The sequence below is a fragment of the Apodemus sylvaticus genome, chromosome 6, assembly GCF_947179515.1.
Source record: "Apodemus sylvaticus chromosome 6, mApoSyl1.1, whole genome shotgun sequence".
In the NCBI taxonomy this organism is placed as follows: domain Eukaryota; kingdom Metazoa; phylum Chordata; class Mammalia; order Rodentia; family Muridae; genus Apodemus; species Apodemus sylvaticus.
Window position 1 is genome coordinate 113,017,520 of NC_067477.1, and position 21,178 is coordinate 113,038,697.

Here is a 21,178-nt window from a genome sequence, read left to right on the forward strand (position 1 = left end):
TCCCCAGCCAATGAGACTCTGGTTCCTCTTCTCCCATTGTGCTCTCCCACTGGCTAGTGTGTGCCCTACAGGGCCTGAGCCACTGGAGACACAACCCCATTTTCTTCTTTGTGCTTATTAAGATCCTCTAATTTTCCTGGGGTGACCGCAGACATGACTTGTATGATATAAAAAGACTGTTAGCTTTGTGAAAAACTAGAAAAGACCCCAGGTTTTCACCTCCTGAAAGGTCAGCGTGTAGGTGTGGTTCCCAGAGCTGCCCCGCCCACAGACAGCAAGAGAGGTGGACTGGGATGGAGAGCCAGGGATAGACCGTCTCCTAGGAGACTGTGGAGGACACGAGTAGATGGGAAAGGGTCCTTATGCCTCAGCCACACATACAGATGCACACACTCTCCCCTCCTATCTCCAGATCCCACAGTGAGATGGGCTGCTGTGAATTCCCTGTCCATAGCATCTGGAGTCGCTATTAGCCCCTGGCACCCAGGGTTTCTATTTCATTTCCCTGTTTACTTGGGTACTTGAACCGATTGTACTCTCAGTTCTGGTTCACTAATTCTTGCAAATCCTTTAAAACTATTGATTTAGTTGCTGGGATGGTGGCTGTCAGAATGCTTTGGAAATAATGACTTGGGCTAAAGCAGATGGAAGAGACCCGTGGAAGAATTTACCTTTTCCTCTGTCTCTCCTCCGCCTGCCCCTACCCCATCTCTGAGCTGTCTTGACAGCTGTCCTATTCCTGGAATAGGTGACTAGCTTTCCCAAACCTAAGTGGCCAGATCTCTGAGGAACCAGATCCCCCACAAAATAATCTAACAAAATGAAGTTTTGTGGGACATAGCATGAGAATTTGAATTCCGAAGCTGCATCCCGCTTGTTGGGCTGTTTGTCCCTTAGGTGGGGATACTGTTTCCCCATCCAGGTCTTTGTCATTCTTCTATTTCTAACCTATTCTCGAGGACTGCATTGAGAGCAGACCCCTGGAGATCTTCACCTACTTCTCTCAATGCATACATTGCTGTGTTGGAATCTAGGAGACAGGCAGATGAGGGGCCTTGGATTAGAAAGAGGGATCCCAGTGTGTTTAACAATGTTTGAGGAGCCCAGGGACATGAAGGGGGGACACAGAGCTCCTTACAGGCCTCCACTGCCCAAGGTTACTATCCAGTCACTGTGTCTTAGGCAGGAGAAACAAATTGCCTCCTCTCAGCTCTTAGTTGGAAGTTCATTATCTCCAGGAGCTATGCTGTACTGGAGGATGTGGTGGCTATACCACCTTTCCACTGTACTTTGGGGAAAGACGTTTATAGTTGCCAGAGAAGGAGACGGAAGTCATGGTCTTTTCAACCCTCTGGGGCAAAGCTCTATGCCAGCTCTAGAAGTCCTCGGCCTCTGCTTCCTGAAGAGTTCCCTTCTGCAGCTTCCCAAGTCTAGACCAGGCTTCTTCCTCCCCGCTCTCTCGTAGTGCTAGCAGGAGTCACGACTGGAAGGTGTCCCATCTACCCAGACATAGAGCTTCCAGTCCCTCCACTATCTGTGCCCAGGGTCATCTGTATAACTTCTTAATTCCATCTCTAGGCTTAAGATCTATGGGTTCCTGGGGCTCTGAAGATGGCACAGTGGTTAAGAGTGCTCACTGCTCTTACAGAGACTCGAGTTCAGTTCCTAGAACCCAAAAGTTGAGTCGTTCGTAACCACGTGTACCTCCAACTCCAGAATATCTGACACTCTTGGGACTTATTAGACACCTGAACTCATGTATGTACACACACACACACACATTTAAACATTTAAAGATTTATAGGTTCCCTAACACAGCTTGTTTAGCCTTCTCTGGGGGCATCAACTTGCACCATTAACCATCCGCCTCACCAACTGTCCATACTTGGAATACAGTCAGACATAGCCCTGGGTCTTTGCACATGCAGGTCACTAAGAAAGTCCGCTCTCTTCTACCTGTAATCAGTTCCACTCTGAAGACCAAGCTAAGCTTCCCAAGCTAAGTTACCGTGTGGTAACTGCACACGGCCATTTGCATATCTCTGTTCTGCCAGCATGCATAGGCCCTGCTGTAAGTAGCATGCCAGTATACCACTGCTATCTCAGTGTAGTAAGATGGCACATCTGCAGTCAAAAGCCTGGGATGCAGCCACAGAATCCAGCTCTGACAAAATCACAATGAAGGCACTGACTGGAGCCCAGGAGTTGGGTAGGGGATTAGGGGGAAAATGGAGGTCACAGATCTCAATCATCCATAGTGCAGACCTTTGGAGACCCCCACCATGGCATACAATAGGAAATTTCAATGATAGAACCTAGATTCCTTTTCCTCCAAGACCTAGCCCAGAGCAGATCCCATGGGTGCACCTCAGGTCACAGTGAGTCAGCCGTGAGCATCACCCTGTGTGCCAGGGATGTGTGCATTCTAAGCTAAGGCCGTAGAACTGAGCTGCATCTCCATCTATCTCGAGTACTCTTAGCTCTCCATTTGACACAGGCAGAAGTTACTTCTTTGATTCCTGACCACCCTTCCCTAGGTTACGTGGCAATAAAAGCCACCAATGACCTCAATGTCCCCTGGGATATCATGGGTGCTTTCAGACCTTGGAGTTTTCTCAGTTTACACAGCAGCCACCTGGGGTGCTTCTGCTTTGCTTTCCAATGGGTCTTTGTAGGGCAAGCACCCCACTATGGTGCCTGCCTTGTCCCCTCAGGCAGAAGCAGCTGTCTCCTCCTCTGCTCAATGCTTGTCCCTGTTGGCACAGTTATATCAGTGTCTCTCCCAATCAGCCTTGCACTGTCCCAGGGATGTATGTATGATCATTCATTCACTGGAGTCCCTAGCACACACCCAGTATCCCCAGTATCAGCACACAGGAGACCTGTCTCATGAAGACACCACTGGGTACTTGTACCACCCCAGGTTTGTGGAAGTCAGAGTCTCAGTCAGACCCTGAAGGAGCTGTGAGTCCCCTAGTCTTCATCCACTAGCCCTGGGTGTGTTAGGTTGTTCCAGGCTGCTCCCAACCCCTCTTAGCTATCTCTCTACCTCTGGCCTGGACTACTGGGGAAGTGTAGCTCTCCGAGGTTCTGAACTAGGCTCTTTCTCTTGGCCTCAAATAACTGTCATAGTCCTTAACTCCAGCCCCTCCAGTGAGAAACTATCCCCCACCTCCCAAAAGCCTAGCTACCAGTGAGAAAGAAACATAAACTCTGAGCTAATACAATGAAGACCAAATGGTTTCATAATGATAAGAACATTTATGAGAAAATGAAAGTAAGGTCCCCACCCCCACTCAACTCAATCCCTGGGACCATAGCCAAGTCTCACGCCCCCTTTGACATTAGGACCTATGTCCTTTGCGACACTACTCTCCCTTGCTACCAAGTTCTATTCTTAGGGAGGTCACATATAGGGACTCTCTACTGCCTAAGTCCCCCTTGGCTGCCTCCATCTTCCTCCTTGTTCTTCTACTCTCTACATGCATGCTTCCAATCCCCTCATAGCCTCCTGGTGTTCTGATTTGGCTCATCTGCCAGTTTGCTGCAGTGTAGTTCTTCTCCACACTCCAGGTCACCCCAGAGTTCTGCCTCTCCTCTAGAGACTCCTTCATACCTCTATTCTTTGACCTCACATCTCACCCGGCTTCTCCCAAGCTTTAGCCTTCTTCAAGTGTCTCTCAACACAGAACCTTCATAATGTTTTCCTCCTCTCATCTCAGAATATCACCTTCTCAGATACCCTCTGTCTTAGTCAGGGTTTCTATTCCTGCACAAACATCATGACCAAGAAGCAAGTTGGTGGGGGGGGGGAAGGGTTTATTCAGCTTACACTTGCACATTGCTGTTCATCACCAAAGGAAATCAGGACTGGAACTCAAGCAGGTCAGGAAGCAGGAGCTGATGCAGAGGCCATGAAGGGATGTTTCTTACTGACTTGTTTCCCCTGGCTTGCTCAGCTTGCTTTCTTATAGAACCCAAGAATACCAGCTCAAAGGTGGTACCACCCACAAGGGGCCCTTCCACCTTGATCACTAATTGAGAAAATGCCCCACAGCTGGATCTCATGGAGACATTTCCTCAACTGAAGCTCCTTTCTTTGTGATAACTCCAGCCTGTGTCAAGTTGACACACCACACCAGCCAGTCCACCCTCCAAGCAGAAAAAGGAGCCAAATGAAAGCACCTTTAGCCGGGTGTTGGGGGGTGGTGTGCTCCTTTAATCCCAGCATTTGGGAGGCAGAGGCAGGCAGATCTCTGAGTTCAAGGCCAGCCTGGTCTACAGAGTGAGGTCCAGGACAGCTAAGGCTACACAAAGAAACCCTGTTTTGAAAAATCAAAATGGGGGGTGGAGAGAGGGAGGGAGAGAATGAGGGAGTGTATTTAGTGAAGGCTGGAAGGTCTAACTGCTGCTACTATTAACCTAGCCAGGTACTTCCTCTCATTGCAGCCTCAGGGTCTACCTGGTTCTCTAATCTGGATCAGGGTCATGACATTTGTGGTGGTTGGAGTGATAAATGTGTCCCATAGGTTTGTGTGTGTGAAGATGTGCTCTCAGGTTGGTGGTACTGTTTGAGAATATGATGGAAACTTTCAGGGGGTAGAAATTTGCTGGAGATGCTTTTTTTATAGCCTGCCCCCCCCCTCGTTCTCTGTCTTTCTGCATGCTATGTGCAGATAAAATGTGATCACTCTGCTCCCTAACTGCCACCATCACCTCACACTCCAACTGCCATATCTTATCCACCATGATGGATTATAATCCCTCTGAAAAGCCTTTGGTCAGCGTATTCTATCACATCAACAGAGAGTGACTAATACAGCCCTCTGCCCTTGCCCTCCCCTAACTCCTTCCCAAATGAAGAATGCGCACTCCAATCTGTCCAGGCATGATCTGTTGATGCATGCAACTGGTTGTTGGATTATATTTGGGTAAACCTTGTCATCTAGGCAGCTAAAAGCTGAAGTGTTAAAAAAGGATGGCCTCTCTCCAGCCATTGTGTGTCAAGGCCACAGCTGCAGCTATACTTCAGTGTCAGCTGAGGTAGTTAGTCCTTCCTACAAAGGTCATTTATGGTTCTTCCAAACAGCTGGAGCAGAACAGAATCATTTGATCTCTTCCCAAAGATCTAAGTCATGAATGGGGGCAGTGCTTTAGCAGTAGACATCATCCAAATTGTGGGACTACCACAATTATTATTAGCAATGTTATCTCTTAGGCTTAGAGGAGGCTTCACTTCTACAACCAGTCCACCTACTTCTACATAGCTAGCCATTTCTATTCATTCCATTTAATCATGTCTAAGGACATTCTGACCCATTCCCACACCACTCAATGTGTTCTGTAATCCACCTGAATTCCGATCACAAACACGTGCCAAACATAATACCATTTACTCCAGAACCACAGAGACAAGCCACTCAGAGGAGAGGAGACAGCCTGGAGCAGAGACAGGTAGAGTCCTCTAGAATGAGGCAGTCAACGGTCCCTATCTGATACTGAGACACCAACAAAGTCTCATGGGAACAGAAGAGCGGGCAAAGCATGATGTGACTGAGGTGACTCTCTGAGACTCCTTAGTGGATACTGCAAGAGCTGAGGCTTACGGGGCTTGCAAGACCTTAAGTATAAGAGATGACTTGGTCAAAAGTGCAGGAAGTGCTGGGCATGAACTCAGAGGGTAGGAACGTACCAGGGTGATGAAGCTGGAAAGAGAAGAATAGACCCAGGAAGGCTCTGTGAGTTCTCAGAGAGGAGCTGAGCAGTAAGGCCCAAGCCTCCTCCCCCAAAGGAGGGAAGGGTCCTCATGGAGGCAGATGGCAGTGACCCAGTGATGACATCGAGTTTGTCCAGTCACACCCCTCTCCAGGCACAGACTAGGAATTCCTGAGCAACCCTGTCAGGGGAGCTGGCTCCAGGTACTTCCTGGATGTTGTGACAAAGCATCCAATGAGGAGGCTGCTTGTGCAAAGCTCTCATTTGTCCCCACAGCGCCAGCCGGCACGCATCCAGCATCCCTGCTCCCAGATGAATCACCCTCTGGGTGTGCGTGACAGTCTTCACTGGGCTTTCTCAGTGTATTTCCCAACTGCTCTGAGTTTATAATGTTTTCTAGTCCTTTATCATGTATGTGTCATAAATACCAAGGGGACCAGGAACATTTATCACCTAGCTGGGTTCCTGCTTGAGCTCTGAAAAAAAAAAAATTATTTGGCTATGCAACCTTTCTCGGGGCTCTGATTTAATGGGCTTCTCTACGACAAAGGCACTGGAATTCTTTACCTTTTAATACTTGACACCCCTTTCTCTTTATTACCGCATCGGACAGCCCTTCTAGACCAGCTGGAACAAGCCCATTAGCCTGTGACAAATAACTTGTGTCATTTGGTGAAAAATATGCAGAAGCTTAGCTGCAGCTTCATCTCCAGTCTTGGTTCTGCCTGAGGTCTCATTCTTCTCTAGACAAGGGACGCAGCTCCAGGCAGACCCTCTTAGCATCCCCAGTCGCTCGCAGACCCTGGAAGCCGGATCTATGGCGCTATTTCATTCTAACCAATTATAATGGAGCTGAAGACTGGAGTGGCTAGAGATACCCATAACTGGGTGGAAGAATTAGGCTGGGAGCATCAGTCACAACAGCTGAAAAGCATCTACTCACAGATGCATGGATTTTAAAATGGTATCTACTTACCATAGGATGTAAGTCGGGAGGAAATTCTGACACACGGCACAATGAAGACAAACCTTTAAGGCATTCAAGTAAAATGAGCCAGTCCCCGGAGGACAAATGTATACGGTTTGACTTACACAACGACGTCTCCAGGGGAATCAAACTCACAGAGACAGAAGTAGAATGGTGGGCAGGGGCTGGTGGAGGAAGAGCAGGAGGGTGGTTGTTTCCTAGATAAACAGTTCCAGCTTGGAAAGAAAGTCTAGCAGTTGGTTGTAAGATGATGTATGTGGGCTCACCAGCACTGAATTGTACACTTGAGAGATGGGCGCAGTGGAAGGTTTGCACATTTAAGGATTTATTTATTTATTTATTTAATGTATGTGAGTACACTATAGCTGTCTTCAGACACACCATAAGAGGGCATCAGGCCGAGCGGTGGTGGCGCACGCCTTTAATCCCAGAACTTGGGAGGCAGAGGCAGGCGGATTTCTGAGTTCGAGGTCAGCCTGGTCTACAAAGTGAGTTCCAGGACAGCCAGGGATACACAGAGAAACCCTGTCTCGAAAAAAACAAAACAAAACAAAGTAAAAAAAAAAAAAAAAGAGGGCATCAGATCTCATTACAGATGGTTGTGAGCCACCATGTGGTTTCTGGGAATTGAACTCAGGACCTCTGGAAGAACAGTCAGTGCTCTTAATCGCTGAACCATGTCTCCAGCCCCTGTTTGCACATTTTAAAAAATTAACCACAAAGGGAAAACTGACAAGAAACAAGTTCTCTGAGTTCATGAGCCTCCTATCCTTCCCAATCAAGTGACTCTTGCCAAGCTAACGAGCAATTCTCAAACATCCTGGCTTAAAAGGTAACTTGCTTGTTTAGGCTGTGGTTCTGGTCAGGCAATGTGCAGGTTAGGTCAGGCTGATACTGGCGGAGGCTGGCTAGTCTACGTGACCATCTGGGATGGCTCAACTTTGCTCCATGCCGCCTCTCATCCTCCAACAGGCTATCCCCAGCAGGATCTCCAGAGGCAACAAAAACAAGCAGATCCCCCTTGATGCTGTGGCTGACGCCTGTATAAGTCCTTTCTACCGCATTCTACGCAAATTAAGACCAGCCACAATTCAGTGATCTCTGCCTCTTGATGGTAGAGAATTTTTGCAACTTGCTGTGTGGGTTGAACTTGGCCCTGAGCCGAGTATTGCAGGTAAAAAATATAAACACAATGTAGTCTGGTACAGGAGGCAGATGTGTAAATAAATAATTATGAGGCACGGTTTGCTGTAAAGAAGATAGCTCGGGGTGCTGCAAGAACATGCATGGGGAGACAGAGGGCAGGGACCGTAGGAAGAAAGAGGCGAGGAGGCCTGGGACCAGATGACATCAGGATTGCCATGGAAAACCCATGGTGAGCAGCCAAAGGAAGAATAAGGAAGGCCGAGGGGAACACGATTAGAAGCAGGATGCTATCAGGGTGAGGCTTCGCTAGAAGGGGAAGTGGAAGAGAAGCTGAGGACACCTCACTGCCTTTGCTCACTCTTGAAGGGCTCGTGTAACCAGAGGCCAGTGGCTGGACACTGTGGAGAGCTGAGGGGGCTTGGAGGAAGGCTGGAAGCTGGGAAGTTCTCTCTGATCATGGGCTGTCTGCCAGGCGGTCTTATGGGAGGCCAGGCAATCCCTGGAGTGGAATGGAGAGGCAAGGCCCACGGCAGCCAACGCGATAAGCATGGGGCGGGGCATTCCACTCAAAGCTAAGACCAGGAAATGCCCCAAGGTGCCAGCCAGCAGGCATGGAGGCCAAAGCTATGGCCCTCCACGTGGGCTCCGGCCATCAGACACCTCAGTACTGGCATTGAGTCTTTCCTGGGGTGGTCCAAGGGCCTCTGACCCATTCTAAAGTCTACAAATGTGGGGTGCTGCCAGGAACCCTGAGCACCCACCTTTAGTCTAGATTACCCCCAAACCCTACAGCCTTCTCTATACCAGGCCCTCTACTTTGGACTGTTTCCAAGAGGCACCTCAAAAATTCAGGAGGGTGACTCTGCTCTGAGACAAGGGTGAGGAATCCAAGCATCTTTCACACAGGTCCTGGCTTCCTCCTGTGGATCTAGGGTGTGTTCCTGACAAATATAGATGGCGGTGCCCACCGTCCCCACCAGCACACCACAGGCAGCCGCAAGCACAGACCAACTGATCAATACTTGGAAGGCGCTGGCCCTGCTGTGCAAAGGAGTCCCCTGGCGAGCACTTTCATAAATTGAAAAATTCTTCTGGAAGTGAATAATCGTCCCCAGCTATTACAGCAGGTTTCTGAGAAGGTGGAAGTATAGAGAACAGAAAGTATCCACGTGGGGAGAGGCGACGCCTCAATCCCAGGCACCTTGCTAGAATTGGGCTTGAGGCTCCTGATGCAGCCAGTGTTACTGCTGGGACTAAAGCTATGGCTAGAGTCTTTTCCAGAACCTTGACCTGTGAGGAAAGCCTTTGAAACATCAGAGCACAGCAGGTCCAGGAGTGGGGGATGTTGGCCTGGCAACAAGCAAGGTTGATGGGAATCCAGCTCACCTTTACAAGGCCGCATATCTCACAGAAGGCAGAGTCCAGGTTCAGCCTTAGACCTGTCTCCAAAATCAAGGCCTCTGACTATCGGCCATCTTCCTGCCTCCCGTTGGATTTCCTAAAACCCTCTCCTCCTTCCTCTCTGCCAGATGACTGAAAAACCAGCCTAACCTCTCTGCTTCCTGCACACAGTCCTCTGCAGCCCCTTGGCACGGTTGGCAGGATGTAGTATCACACGCCAACTAGGCCATTCCTGCTACTCTCCCCTTCTCTGCCCACCTACACCCCACCACACAGCCCACACCCTCCAGCCTTGTCTCTGTGCCCTGCTGGAAGCCTGGCCAGAGTCTTCCATGCACACCTGAAGATGTTCTCCCATAGTGCTAGTCAGCCTGCTATGTGGTGAGAGACTCCATGGCTTAGCATGGCCTGTGACTCAGGGGACAGTTCCACCACCTCACTCCTCACACACAGCATGTTTTCCTGGACTCATATCCTCCATCTTTGGCAGAGCTCAAGGCCACTGAATCTTTGAGAAGGAGGGCCTACTGGACTGCTGAGGCCCACTAATCCTATCGCCATCTCTGAGCTGGATTAGATGAAGTGGCCCCATTCATCTCTGCAGACAGAAGAAGGAGCCTTGGCTCCTTGTTGACAGATATAAATATAGAGGCTCAGAGAGGCACAGAGGACCTGCCACATGCCGAGGTGAGCCCAGGGCCACCTGACAAATCCAGAATAAGAACTAGGGCTAGGGGACCCTCCTCACTTAACGTTCAGGCTTGAAGTAGGGAACACCAAAGAGTAATTCTAGAAAATCAGCTTCACTGAACATAGACCTAGAGAGTTCGGGATGATGGTAAGAGGACTTACCTCTCGTTGTCTCCCTTTACCTGTCTAATGGCAGTCTAGGTCACTTGACACAAGGATCTAGAACTCTGATGTGATGTCCAGCCACTACATGCAAAGGATAAGGAATCTTAGATGCAGCCAGATGTGCTGGGGGTAGTGAGTTGTGGTATTCATCCAAAGGCCCTAACTTCAGCAAAGGGGAAAGGACACCTTAATGAAATGGGCTAGCTGGTGGGCTCCTCTCTCCTCCTCCCTTCTAGCTCTTGGGGTGGGTCTGGGAGAAGCTGTTGACCTCCCTAGGTCTGGAGCCCAGAGGCCTGGATTCTATCTATGCCAGAGCCCCAGTGGCCACGACTCGGAGCGAAGGTAGGTATATATTGGGGCAGGATATAATCACCTCCCATTCCCAAGCCACTTCCTAAGACCTGCAGAGGCTGCAAACCAGCCTCTCGTCCAGTGCACAGGCAAGGCTGGGCGTCCTGGAAGGCCTGCCTAGAAAATGGGGTTGATGGAAAGATGCGCCCCACCCAACCCCATCTCATCCTTTACTTACTCGCTTACCCCGGAAGTGAGATGGAAGGAGGCGCTTGCCAAACCCTCGTTGGGCCCTTCTGTCCTCGGGCGGCCCTACCCTGGAAACTTGTTCCATGCCATTGGCTTGAGTGTCTAACAGAAGGGGTGCTGTTTCTACAGGGTTTGTGGGGTTTGTTCCTCTGAACCACGCCCCGCCCACCCTGCATCACAATGCCATGCTCTCCCTGATACATCGGCACCATTGGCATTTGGAGACCTTATTCCATGGTTCTAGGATAGATATTTTTTTTTAAAAGAAAGCTGTTTGTGGTAATATATTTTCTGTTTCCGACTGTCAGTATGGGAATCTTTCCCCAGCTTACTCCCCAATCTTTCAGTATCTGGGTTTGATTTTTTTTTTAATCATAATCGGGTTTTGTTTTGTTTTGTTACTTTGCTTTTTTAAGTTGTTACTCCCTCGGCTGTGTGGCCCCTCCCAGTGGCTGCTTGTCCGCCCTTGTCTGTGACCTCTTCTCACTGTCAGTGTGCAGCCAGCCTTGCCAAGAAAGAATATCAAGTATTTCCTATTTCTCTACTTCTTGAAAGAAAAAAATTAATTAAAAATTAAAATTAAAAACCTCTTAATGGGAACCTGGCCCTGTCTGTCTTCTCTACTCTGCAGAGATGTTGAAGGAGTTGAACCAGCAGCGCAGAGCGAAAGCGTTTACAGACCTGAGAATTGTTGTTGAAGGCAGAGAGTTTGAAGTCCACCAAAATGTTCTAGCTTCCTGCAGCTTGTATTTCAAGGACCTGATTCAAAGGTTTGCCTTCCTTCCAGCTGTGGTCGGGTCTGTTCCTTCGTAGGACGCTTTTGTGTCGCTTTTCTTCCCCCCCTCTCTTGCAGGTTCCTGAAGTGTGACTCCCTGTCACAGAGCCAGTAGCCATCTCTCCTCCCCCTCCCCAGTGCCCTCACACACACACACACACACACACACTCACACACATACACACTCTCACATATACACATACATACACACACATACACATACATACACACACACACACACACACACACACACACACGCACACACACACTCTCACACACACACACACACACACACACTCCCAGCCTCAGAGCAGCCACTGCTCTTACTCCCACACACTGCCTCACTGGCCACCAGGGGCTAGCCCATAGTAGGCTCCTCCCCACACCCCCAAACCCCACATTCTTAGCAGACTACAAGCCCTCCCTGAGACTAAGAGGACCATAGACTCCATATTAAGGGACCATTACACACTCCTCCATCCCTCAGGGTCCCCAGATCCATCACTACCACTGATGGTGAATGTAACACCAGGAAAACATATCAAACAGATCCTCCTCACTGAGGGACACCAGGCACCCCAGGAACTGCTCTCCCTAAGCCTGAGTCAGGGAGACGAGTGTGCAGGCCAAGCCTCATGCTCGGACACTGGGCACTGAGTGCAGACCAAGTGTGTCCTAAACACGGTCTCTCAGCCTTCACCGCCCCCCCCCACCTCAGCCCACCCTGGCTCCACCTGGCCATTTCTACCTGGATCAGTCAGTGTTAATGGTGCCTGAGTATCTTTGTTTTTTCCATTTTGTCGATTAAAAAAAAAAGTAATGGTTTGGGGCCGTCTCATACCCTTGCAAAGCCGTCCAGGGCCACCTGCTAGCTCCTTAGGGAGGGAGAGCAGCCGAGGGGCCAGCCCAGGGTAACGCTCACACTTCTCTCACCCATCAGCAGATTAATGCCGCTGCTCCTTTTGCCTTGCAGCCTCTCCGGGGCGGACGCTGAGCCTGGACAGAGCTCAGAGTGGGAGGACAGGATCTCTGCTTGCTTCCCAATGCTGTGTTTGGACTTGCCAACTAACCCCAGAGCGACTGTGTTTTGTTTCAGGATGGCACACTGGCTGGCATCTCCTTTCCTATCCCCTGTGTCCTTTGGCATAGAGCCAGGCCGCCGGCTGTGTGTGAGGTCCCACTCAGCCTCCCTGGCCCTGTGCCACACAGGAGGGGCAGGCTCTTTGTGACATCCCATGTCCCGGACAACTCCGTCTCCCGCCCTCGTACTTAGGTTCTCTGTGTCTGAGGGCAAGGGTTAGAGGCATAAGTCTCGGGGAAAGAGGCTTGTCCAGGGGCTTCTGCGGCCCAGGGGTTCTTTTTAGGAAATTCTGTGGAGCAGTGGCTAGCACCTGGCTACAGGGACACAGCTAAATAATCTGGGACCTTGGACCCTGATCCAGATGGGCTACAAAGCAGGAGATTAATGTAGGGCAGTGGCCCATGCCTGGACTAAAAGTCTTTAACTACCTTTGAAGTTGAATCAGAGCCAAACTCCAACACAACAACAGGGAAGTGGACCCCCTCTTAGGTAGGAATGTTCTTGGACAGACAAAGAAGGAGGAAAAAGACCCTTCCAGACCAGGAGGGTAGGGATACAAGGTATGAACCAGAGATAGGAATAAGTTGCCTCCCCAGAAGCAGATATGAGCAGGCCCTGACTCCTTGCTGACCTCCTGGAGTCTCTGTAAGGGTGAGGAGGGGCCCACACACCTCAGTAGCCCTTTAAAGAAAGGATGGGCACTCCATCCAAGTAGTTTCTGGGAGAGAGAGCATCCTTGGGATCCAAGAGACCTGGGTCCGACACCTGACTCTGCCACTTATCTGAGACTCCACTCTGGCCAAGCACTCAGTCTCAGGCCTCAGGCTTTATCATTTGTAAGCCAGAAGCTGGTCAAATGCTGGTGAAGGTAACAGTCAGTGAATGGGCAAGAGCAGCCTGGAGAGGCTTCACAAGTTTGATGCCAAGCTGGGAGAAATGAAGGTGTCAAGGTCATAAAAGGGAAGAGAGTGGGTAAACAGTCCAGTGTCGGGGCTTAGCTGGGGAAGGTAGCCAGTAGAACACATGATGTGACGTGCTTTCAGGCCTTAAAGGGCACTCAAATCCCCTCGTGGTAGGTAGACAAGGCAGATTATTCTGACTGAGTCAGGGCTGAGGCCTTCAGCATGCATGGAGTACCTTCAGGAATCAAAGGAGAAACTGAAGGCCATGTTGTTATGTAGCCATTTTGGATTTCCTTTCTCTGTCTGGGCCACGGGATACAAGCTGCCATTCATACTGATGGCTGCAAACCGATGCTTTTGAAGGAGTGAAGCAAGATCTCCACAGGAAGGCAATGTCTTTATGAGCCACATGGCCCCAAATTCTTCATGGTCAGAGAGCAGCTGATGTCACCATGTTGTTTTAGTCCCCATCACATCAGGCCCTGGAATAGCTTCGCAGGGATAAAGTGGAACAGGGGCTCCTTTTCAGGGGCTGTTGTCTTATGAGGTTGAGGAAGGAGGGCCAATCTATGTCTCGGGGCTTAGATGAGTTAATACTGACCTGCCCTTGCTGAGCATTGTCGGAGCAGGAGCCACCCCCTTTCTGTGCCAGCACCCCAGACTTAGAAATGCAAGCTAAGTTCCTTTTTACCACAAACCTAGGTCATGTGTCCACTGCTCCATCCTTATTCTCAGTGCGACTGCCTTTCCTGGAGCCATGGGAAGGGCATATAGGAAGCTAAATCATTCCTCTCTGCAAACAGGATGGGCCAGAGCGTACCCAGAGTCCTCAGAGACAAACAGTACATATGTGAGAAAAGGAAGGAATAAAACAGACACACAGACACACACACACACACACACACACACACAGTATTAATATGAGACTGGGCAGAGAAGCTGGATCTGCCCAGTATGGCCTCACAGACTGAAGTCAGGTCCCTGCAAGCTCCACTGCTGACAACATTCCCAAGACCCTCCACCCTCCACACTCTTTCCTCGAATGCTCCCATGGATGAGCTAGTCCTTTAAGCCATCCTTTGCCACTTCCTTTCTTGACAAGATTGCCACCTGGTGACAAGAAGCTTTACAGATGCATTAGCTTGAGTGGCTTGTGCAGTTAGAATCCCATTTTACAGACTTTACAGAGGATCTTGAAGCCTCTGGCATTTAAGTGACATATACATACTGTCTGATATGAAAGCCGCTGTTCTCTAACCCAGAAAACCAAACTGTGCTGTTTGTAGGCAAATTCATGGAGGGAGGAAAGGGAAGCCTCTGAGCTGATACTGGGCACAAGTAGGGAATGTGCACATACGTCTGTGTGTGTGTGTGTGTGTGTGTGTGTGTGTGTGTGTGTGTGTAGTCTACATATGATATGAGGAACACTGGCCACAAGTCCTGCCAAGAAGAACAAAATTCCCCATTAAGACAGGTACTTGTGTGCAGACCTGTAAGGGCACTCGATTCTCTAGATGAGGCCTGGAGGTCAAGAAGCCTTGGACATGAGCGCAGGAGGCCAGCAGCAAGCCAGGGCAAATCCAACCACGGGCCTATTCCACCAACCTGAGTTCCCCAGGATGATCAGAAGGGAGACTGAAAGACAAGAGTTGAGTGCACTGCTTCTGGACAGTGAAGAGGGACAAAGGGCTGGGCCATTGTCCCTGGATGATGAGTGGGGCACTCATCCTTCCCACATATTGGACCCTTTGGGTTGGAGTCCCAGGCCTAGAGCCAAACTTACCCCTAGGCTGCACAGTCTGCCCTGGCCCATGAATCTTTCAAGACGCACAGGTGCCATCGAGACATTGATCAAAGCCAGTCACTTCCACTTAAAGGTTGTCTGGCCAGGCTACAGATCCCATCGTAGAGGCCATGACATCTCTCTTAAAAGGTGGCAGCCATGTCTCCTGCCCTCACTGACTCTTCCCAGCACGCCTTAAGTCAAGGCGTGGGAGAAAATGCCCAACACCTGAGAAAAGCTGTCCCTCACCATAAAAAGAGGACAGAGAGCTGAGATAACGCCTACTGAGACAGTTATGACACGGGGATCCGAGTCTCGTGGCGCACTGAATGAAAGCAGTCGATGGAGTCACTGATTGTTCTAACCCGATTCCCACCACGCCTGATAATCTAAGCTCCAGGCTTTTCGTTCCTTCTTCAGCCATGATGTGAGAAGCTAGAGTAGCTACTGACTCAGTGTCCCACCTCACCAGCTGACGTGGTGCTTCTCATGTTCAGCAACCTCGTTCCCCAAGCGCCTGTCCCCTTTCTCGTCGAGAATACACACCTTGAGAACAAAGCAACAAGAAGAGGGACTGACACTTCTTAGGTGTCAACAGAATGATAGAGACCAGACCTCCTCTCAAAGAGCGGTTCAAGGCCTGCCCGAGTCCACAGGATCCAGTGTGCCCAAACACTGTGCGCTGAAGCTAATGACATAGGGCAGGCTAGAAATCACATCTGATGGATAGAACATCATGCCAGCTGTCTGTCGCTCACCACTGTCCTACACTTCCAGAGAGTGCCCAGTTCCAGTGTGAATCATACAAGCATCCTTCCACACAGGCAAGGGACAAAGCAACTCATCCCCTCAGCAGGAGTTCTTTGCTAAAGGAGGGTTCTCCAAGATCCTACTGGTCCAAGACAGGCATCTCTGATCTATCTATAGACCTAGCCCTGCTGAGCAGCAGCTGTGCCTAGGAACCTGAATCCTCCTCCTGGCTAGCTCCAGTTGGGAGAAAGTAACTTCATACCGTGTCAGGGCTAGGGCGCCCAAGCATCTCCCCAAGCATGAGAATCACAGCATGATACCGTCTGTTTCTGTGGTTCTGTACAGCACTGAAAAATTGTGTCATGACCCTCAGGGTCCAGCAGCTCACTCCAGAACCAGCTTAGAACAGAATGGAGGACAGAACATTCCTCACACCTGTGAAGAATGCAGCATTAGAGCCATGATCGGAGTTACCGAGCAGGTGACATGTCCCCTAGGGGACCTCTGTTCAGAGCGAAGAAACCTCAGGAGTGCTAGGTGGAGCCACAGTGATCTAATGATTGCAGACAGAGTTGTTTCCAGCCTTTCATGGCCCTTACAGGTCTCTGAGCTGCGCGTGAACCACCCTGTAGATACCACCTATGTGCCAAGGGGACATCCAAAAACCTATGCCTCCTCTAGACCTTGAACTGGGTTACTAACAAAGACATTAACACTGCCTCATGTTCCTGGCAGCCAAGTGGAAGTGGCTAGCTCTTCCAGTCCCAAGAGCCTCCAGCACTCTCTGCAGATCATTTGCCCGATGGGGACAGCCACAGGCATGCATTCCATGGCCAAGGCCGTCTGATTTAACTGCATTACCCCGTTCATCAGCTCCTGGACTTAGCCTTTCGTTCCGGGTGCCCTTCAACAGGGCAGGCGGCTCCATCTCCAAAACCCTCTCCCAGCCTTAGCCTTGAGAAGCAACAGACAGTGGTCAACAGTGTAGCTGCCTGAGCCCTTTATAGCCATCATTCCAGCCCTGTGCTGGAGTGTGTGTGTGTGTGTGTGTGTGTGTGTGTGTGTGTGTGTGTGTGTGTGTGTGTTCCCTGAAGACCAGCCTCAGTTCTTTTGAGCTCTTCTGTCTGAGGACTCCGGGACACACTGGGATGGAGGTTGTTGGTGGCAACAGTGAAAGGGATCTTGAGAAAGGTGAGCAGCCTGTGTTGATGAAGCCCATCAGCCCAGCCACATAGTGACCCAACATGACTTCCACAGAACCTGAGGACGCACAGAGGAGAGGCCCAGCCATTAGGATGAACACAGAAGCAGCAAAGGGTTAGAATAAGAAGTTGACCAGGTAGCCTTAGAGGCCTGGGATAACCAGGATTTACGGAGTCTCGAGGAGGCGCTTGAGAGCTATTTTTATACTTAACCAGGGCACACTAGCCTGGGAATCCATCTTGAGAGCAAAACACATGCATGTGAAGTAACTTTGGCATTGAGTGAGCACATGCAGCCCAGACCCTCTGTGTGGCCAGAACTGTGGCTTCCCCAGGCACCCTCGGCTCGCTCAGGCCAGAGAAGTACAAAGCCTTCGGGCCTCTGGTTACACGAGCCGTCTGTGGGAAAGGAGCTTTAAGCATTGACTCAGCCTCGGGGCCCCAGTGTGGCCTGTACACTCAGGGTTGGGTCTGGGCTTTGAAGGCCTTCAGCTTTCAAAGTCTGGTGGTAGAAGTGCAAACACTCTTATGAAGAGTCTCCTGGGAAGGGCTTTGTCTCAGCAGAACTTTAGGCCTTATCCACTTCCAATTTGTTTTGCAGAACAGGAAGGGGGCCTGAGAGGCTTAGGGTATCTGCCTGTCAGTGGTAAAACAGGGTACCCAGGTCCCTTTGCTTCCTGCTAGCACTTTGTCTACATGCCCAGCAGCTGCCCCCAGCCTCTTTAGCCAAGCTCCCGTCTTATCAGACACCTCTACCCCTGCCCCAGGTGCACCCAAGGGACCAGTGTCAAGAGTCTTGGCCCCTGGCTTTTGCAGAAGTCTGTGGGTGGGCAGCGGAGTTCACTTCCTTGTCACAGCCCCAGTCAGGTCAGGCTCAGTGAGGGAAGCTGGCCTGGTGAGAGCAGCCAAGCTGAGGTGATCAAGTCGATGGCCTTGGAGAAACCTGCCTCCTGACTTAACGCTCTGGGTGTTTTTTGTTTTTTGTTTTTTGTTTTTTTTTTTCCTCCCGGCCTCACTTCTGTATTGGTGTGTTCTTGGTTCATCTGATCTGTTTCCTTCCAGGTCCAGCTGTAGGGAGCGGCTGCCAGGCCTTAGGAGCCTTTGCAATGGTTTTGTATTTCTGTAGACACCAGATATAAACATACTGATATATTTGTGTCCCTCCCCTGCTCCCTCACCCCAGTTCACAAGCCCGACGCACACTCTACACGCAGGCCACTCTGACCTCTGACCCCGTGTTCCATGTGGCAGGAGGGCCCCCCCGCCCGGGGCCAGGCCCCAGGTCATGGCTGCTGGCTGTCTGTGGCGGAAGTCCTTGGTTGCTCCCCTCTCCCCTTCCCAGCTCTAAACATTCTGTCCATCTATCTCGTCTCGTCTTCAGTTTCAAAGCAATGTCATGAAGGGCATCCCCTCCATGCCTAAAAGGAAACAATATGACTTTTAGAAAGTTTGGGGTTGGGGCGGGGATACTTCCTGGGCAGCTTTCCAAGGCTCTGGGTCTTTAAGATATGCTCAAGGGAAGTCTCTTGATTGGCTAGAATGCCTGTCACTCAGGAGCCTTGGCTCTTCAACCTGGAGGAGATGTTGCCCTGTGAGGCAGTGGTTTCTGCTTGTCGGGGCTTGCCGGTACCATTTGGTGTAGATACCAGGTCCAGCAAGACGCTGAACCATATTGTTTCCCTTTGTGGCCAGTCCTGGTCCTCGTCCCCATCCGCGGCTCATGCTTTTTTGATTTGCATCTTTTTTGCATGGACATGCCGAATAGTGATAAGCAGGGTTTTCTGTTCTCTGGGGCGCCTCTGGTCAGACCCTTCTCTTTCAGATCCTGTGTCAGGTCATTAGGTTCAGGTGTGTCATTGCTGTGTCCTTTGAGTCCTAAGAGGAAGGGCGTGACTGAGGTGTACAGGGAGATCTGGCCCTGTGAGGAAGCGGCAGTGGCCGCAGGGGTGGCGGGTGAGGACAGCCTGGTCTCTGTGCCTTAGGTCGGTGCAGGACGGCGGCCAGGGCAGCCGGGAGAAGCTGGAGCTGGTGCTCTCCAACCTGCAGGCTGATGTACTGGAGCTACTGCTGGAGTTCGTCTACACGGGGTCACTGGTCATCGACTCAGCCAATGCCAAGACACTGCTCGAGGCGGCCAGCAAGTTCCAGTTTCACACCTTCTGCAAAGTCTGTGTGTCCTTCCTTGGTGAGCTGACCAGTGTTTTCCCCAGATTGTGCCAGGATATCTAGATGTCACCTGAGCATACGATGGAACGGCATGCACTGAAGGGGTCACTGTGTGTCCTTGTCACTAGGATGTATAAACAGCCTGTGCATGTGGCAGGGGTTGCGGGGGTACCACACCACTCTGCCCTGGCCTCTAAGCCTTGAATGGACCACACACTCTGTTTCCATTCCCAGATGCATGGACAGACCAGAACATCTGATCTAACCGTTGAAAACCCAGAGCTGTTTTGCAAGAGATAGATCTTGGTGTGGGACTCACCCCCAGACTCCCTGCTCAGAGCATGCTCGTTATACTGCTAAGTAGCTGGTCTGGGAGTCGTGGAGCAGGGGTACAAGGACAGCATCACAGAAAGCCCCACAGCCTGGGGTGTGGCACACAGAAAGAAAAGCCAGGCGCTGGGAACAGATGAGATGAGCACTGGCGAAGGAGTTGGTCAATCCAGAAGAGTCAGAGGCCACAGTGGCAGAAGGTGGCACATACTCAGTTCTAGCTTGAAAGAGCTATTAGCCAGATTCCAAAAGAGCCAGTTAGCCAGACCCCAGGTTCTAGATGATAGAATAGGGGATTCTAGGGGCCATGGGAGACAATAGATTGGTATGTGAGGGCTGTTGTTTACAAGACTTAAAGAAGGTGTCTGTGATATCAGGCATGTTTGCCATGATGGAAGACATAAGTCTCAATGTGGCCACTACCCACAGCCCAGGCCCAAACCCTGAAGCCCCAGCCCTCCCTCCATGGGTAGGACAGACACTCACTCCATCCCTCACAGCTTTGGTTTTTCTGCTGTGGTCTGCAGGGATAGAACTAGGCCCAGGGAAGTCCACGTGAATCAGGGCAGAGAAAAACCTAGGAAATGAGTCTGAGGCTCAGGGTCAGAGGAGGTAGGCTAATGATAATCATGGATGCAGGGTCTCAAGGAAATGGGTTTGGGTTCAGAAGAAGATCCCGGGATGGTGATGGGAACAAGAGGTGATCCGCCCGGGACTCCTGGATCAGTGACCATTCGCTCTCTCCTTCAGAGAAGCAGCTGACTGCCAGCAACTGTCTGGGGGTGCTGGCCATGGCAGAGGCCATGCAGTGCAGTGAGCTCTACCACATGGCCAAGGCCTTCGCGCTGCAGATCTTCCCCGAGGTGGCCGCCCAGGAGGAGATCCTCAGCATCTCTAAGGATGACTTTATTGCCTACGTCTCCAATGACAGCCTCAACACCAAGGCCGAGGAGCTGGTCTACGAAACTGTCATCAAGTGGATCAAGAAGGACCCAGCAACACGGGCACAGGTACACCTCCTGCTCCACCTGGTCTCTGCAGGGGTGGGGTCTGCTGCAGGGATGGAGAAAAGTGAAGGGGAGCAGGGCTACAAGGATTGTAGAGGAGTCCAAAATAATCACTCACACACACACCTCCACACAGGGAAAGAAGAGATAAAGATGAGATTCAGTCTCTAGAGGGTTCCTAAGAACTTCCACTCCACCTAGAATAAGTGTCCGAGTTTGTCCAGGTGACACAGGGTCTCGATGGGAAATGCCTGGGCCCTTCATAGAAAAGTGGGTACCAGGGCATATGGGGTCCCAGGAGGTTAATACACCAGGAGGTGTGCTCTGGCTATCAAGTGGGTAGAGAGCAAACCAAAGCCATTTTAGACGTGGGAAACCACTACATGTGTAACAAGAGAGAAAATGAGTTACCAAAGGAGACAGAAAAGCCAGAGTAAACATCCCCAGGAGGAAAAAAAACCCACTATGCCCCCGATAGTCACCCAGCTCTTCAGCCCATGCATACCAGAAAGGGTCAGCCATTGGCTAGTGTAGTTG

At 50.7% G+C, this 21,178-nt stretch overlaps 1 protein-coding gene across 1 annotated transcript in view; it reads left to right on the top strand.

The window, feature by feature from the left end:
- The window catches only part of Klhl29 (kelch like family member 29), a 298,502-nt gene that overhangs the window by 262,532 nt on the left and 14,792 nt on the right, over positions 1-21,178 (top strand). Inside the window, exons 6-8 of the mRNA XM_052186148.1 lie at positions 11,277-11,415; positions 19,121-19,323; positions 20,385-20,644. Of these exons, the coding sequence (XP_052042108.1) occupies positions 11,277-11,415; positions 19,121-19,323; positions 20,385-20,644 (602 nt within the window). The remainder of the gene's footprint in view (positions 1-11,276; positions 11,416-19,120; positions 19,324-20,384; positions 20,645-21,178) is intronic.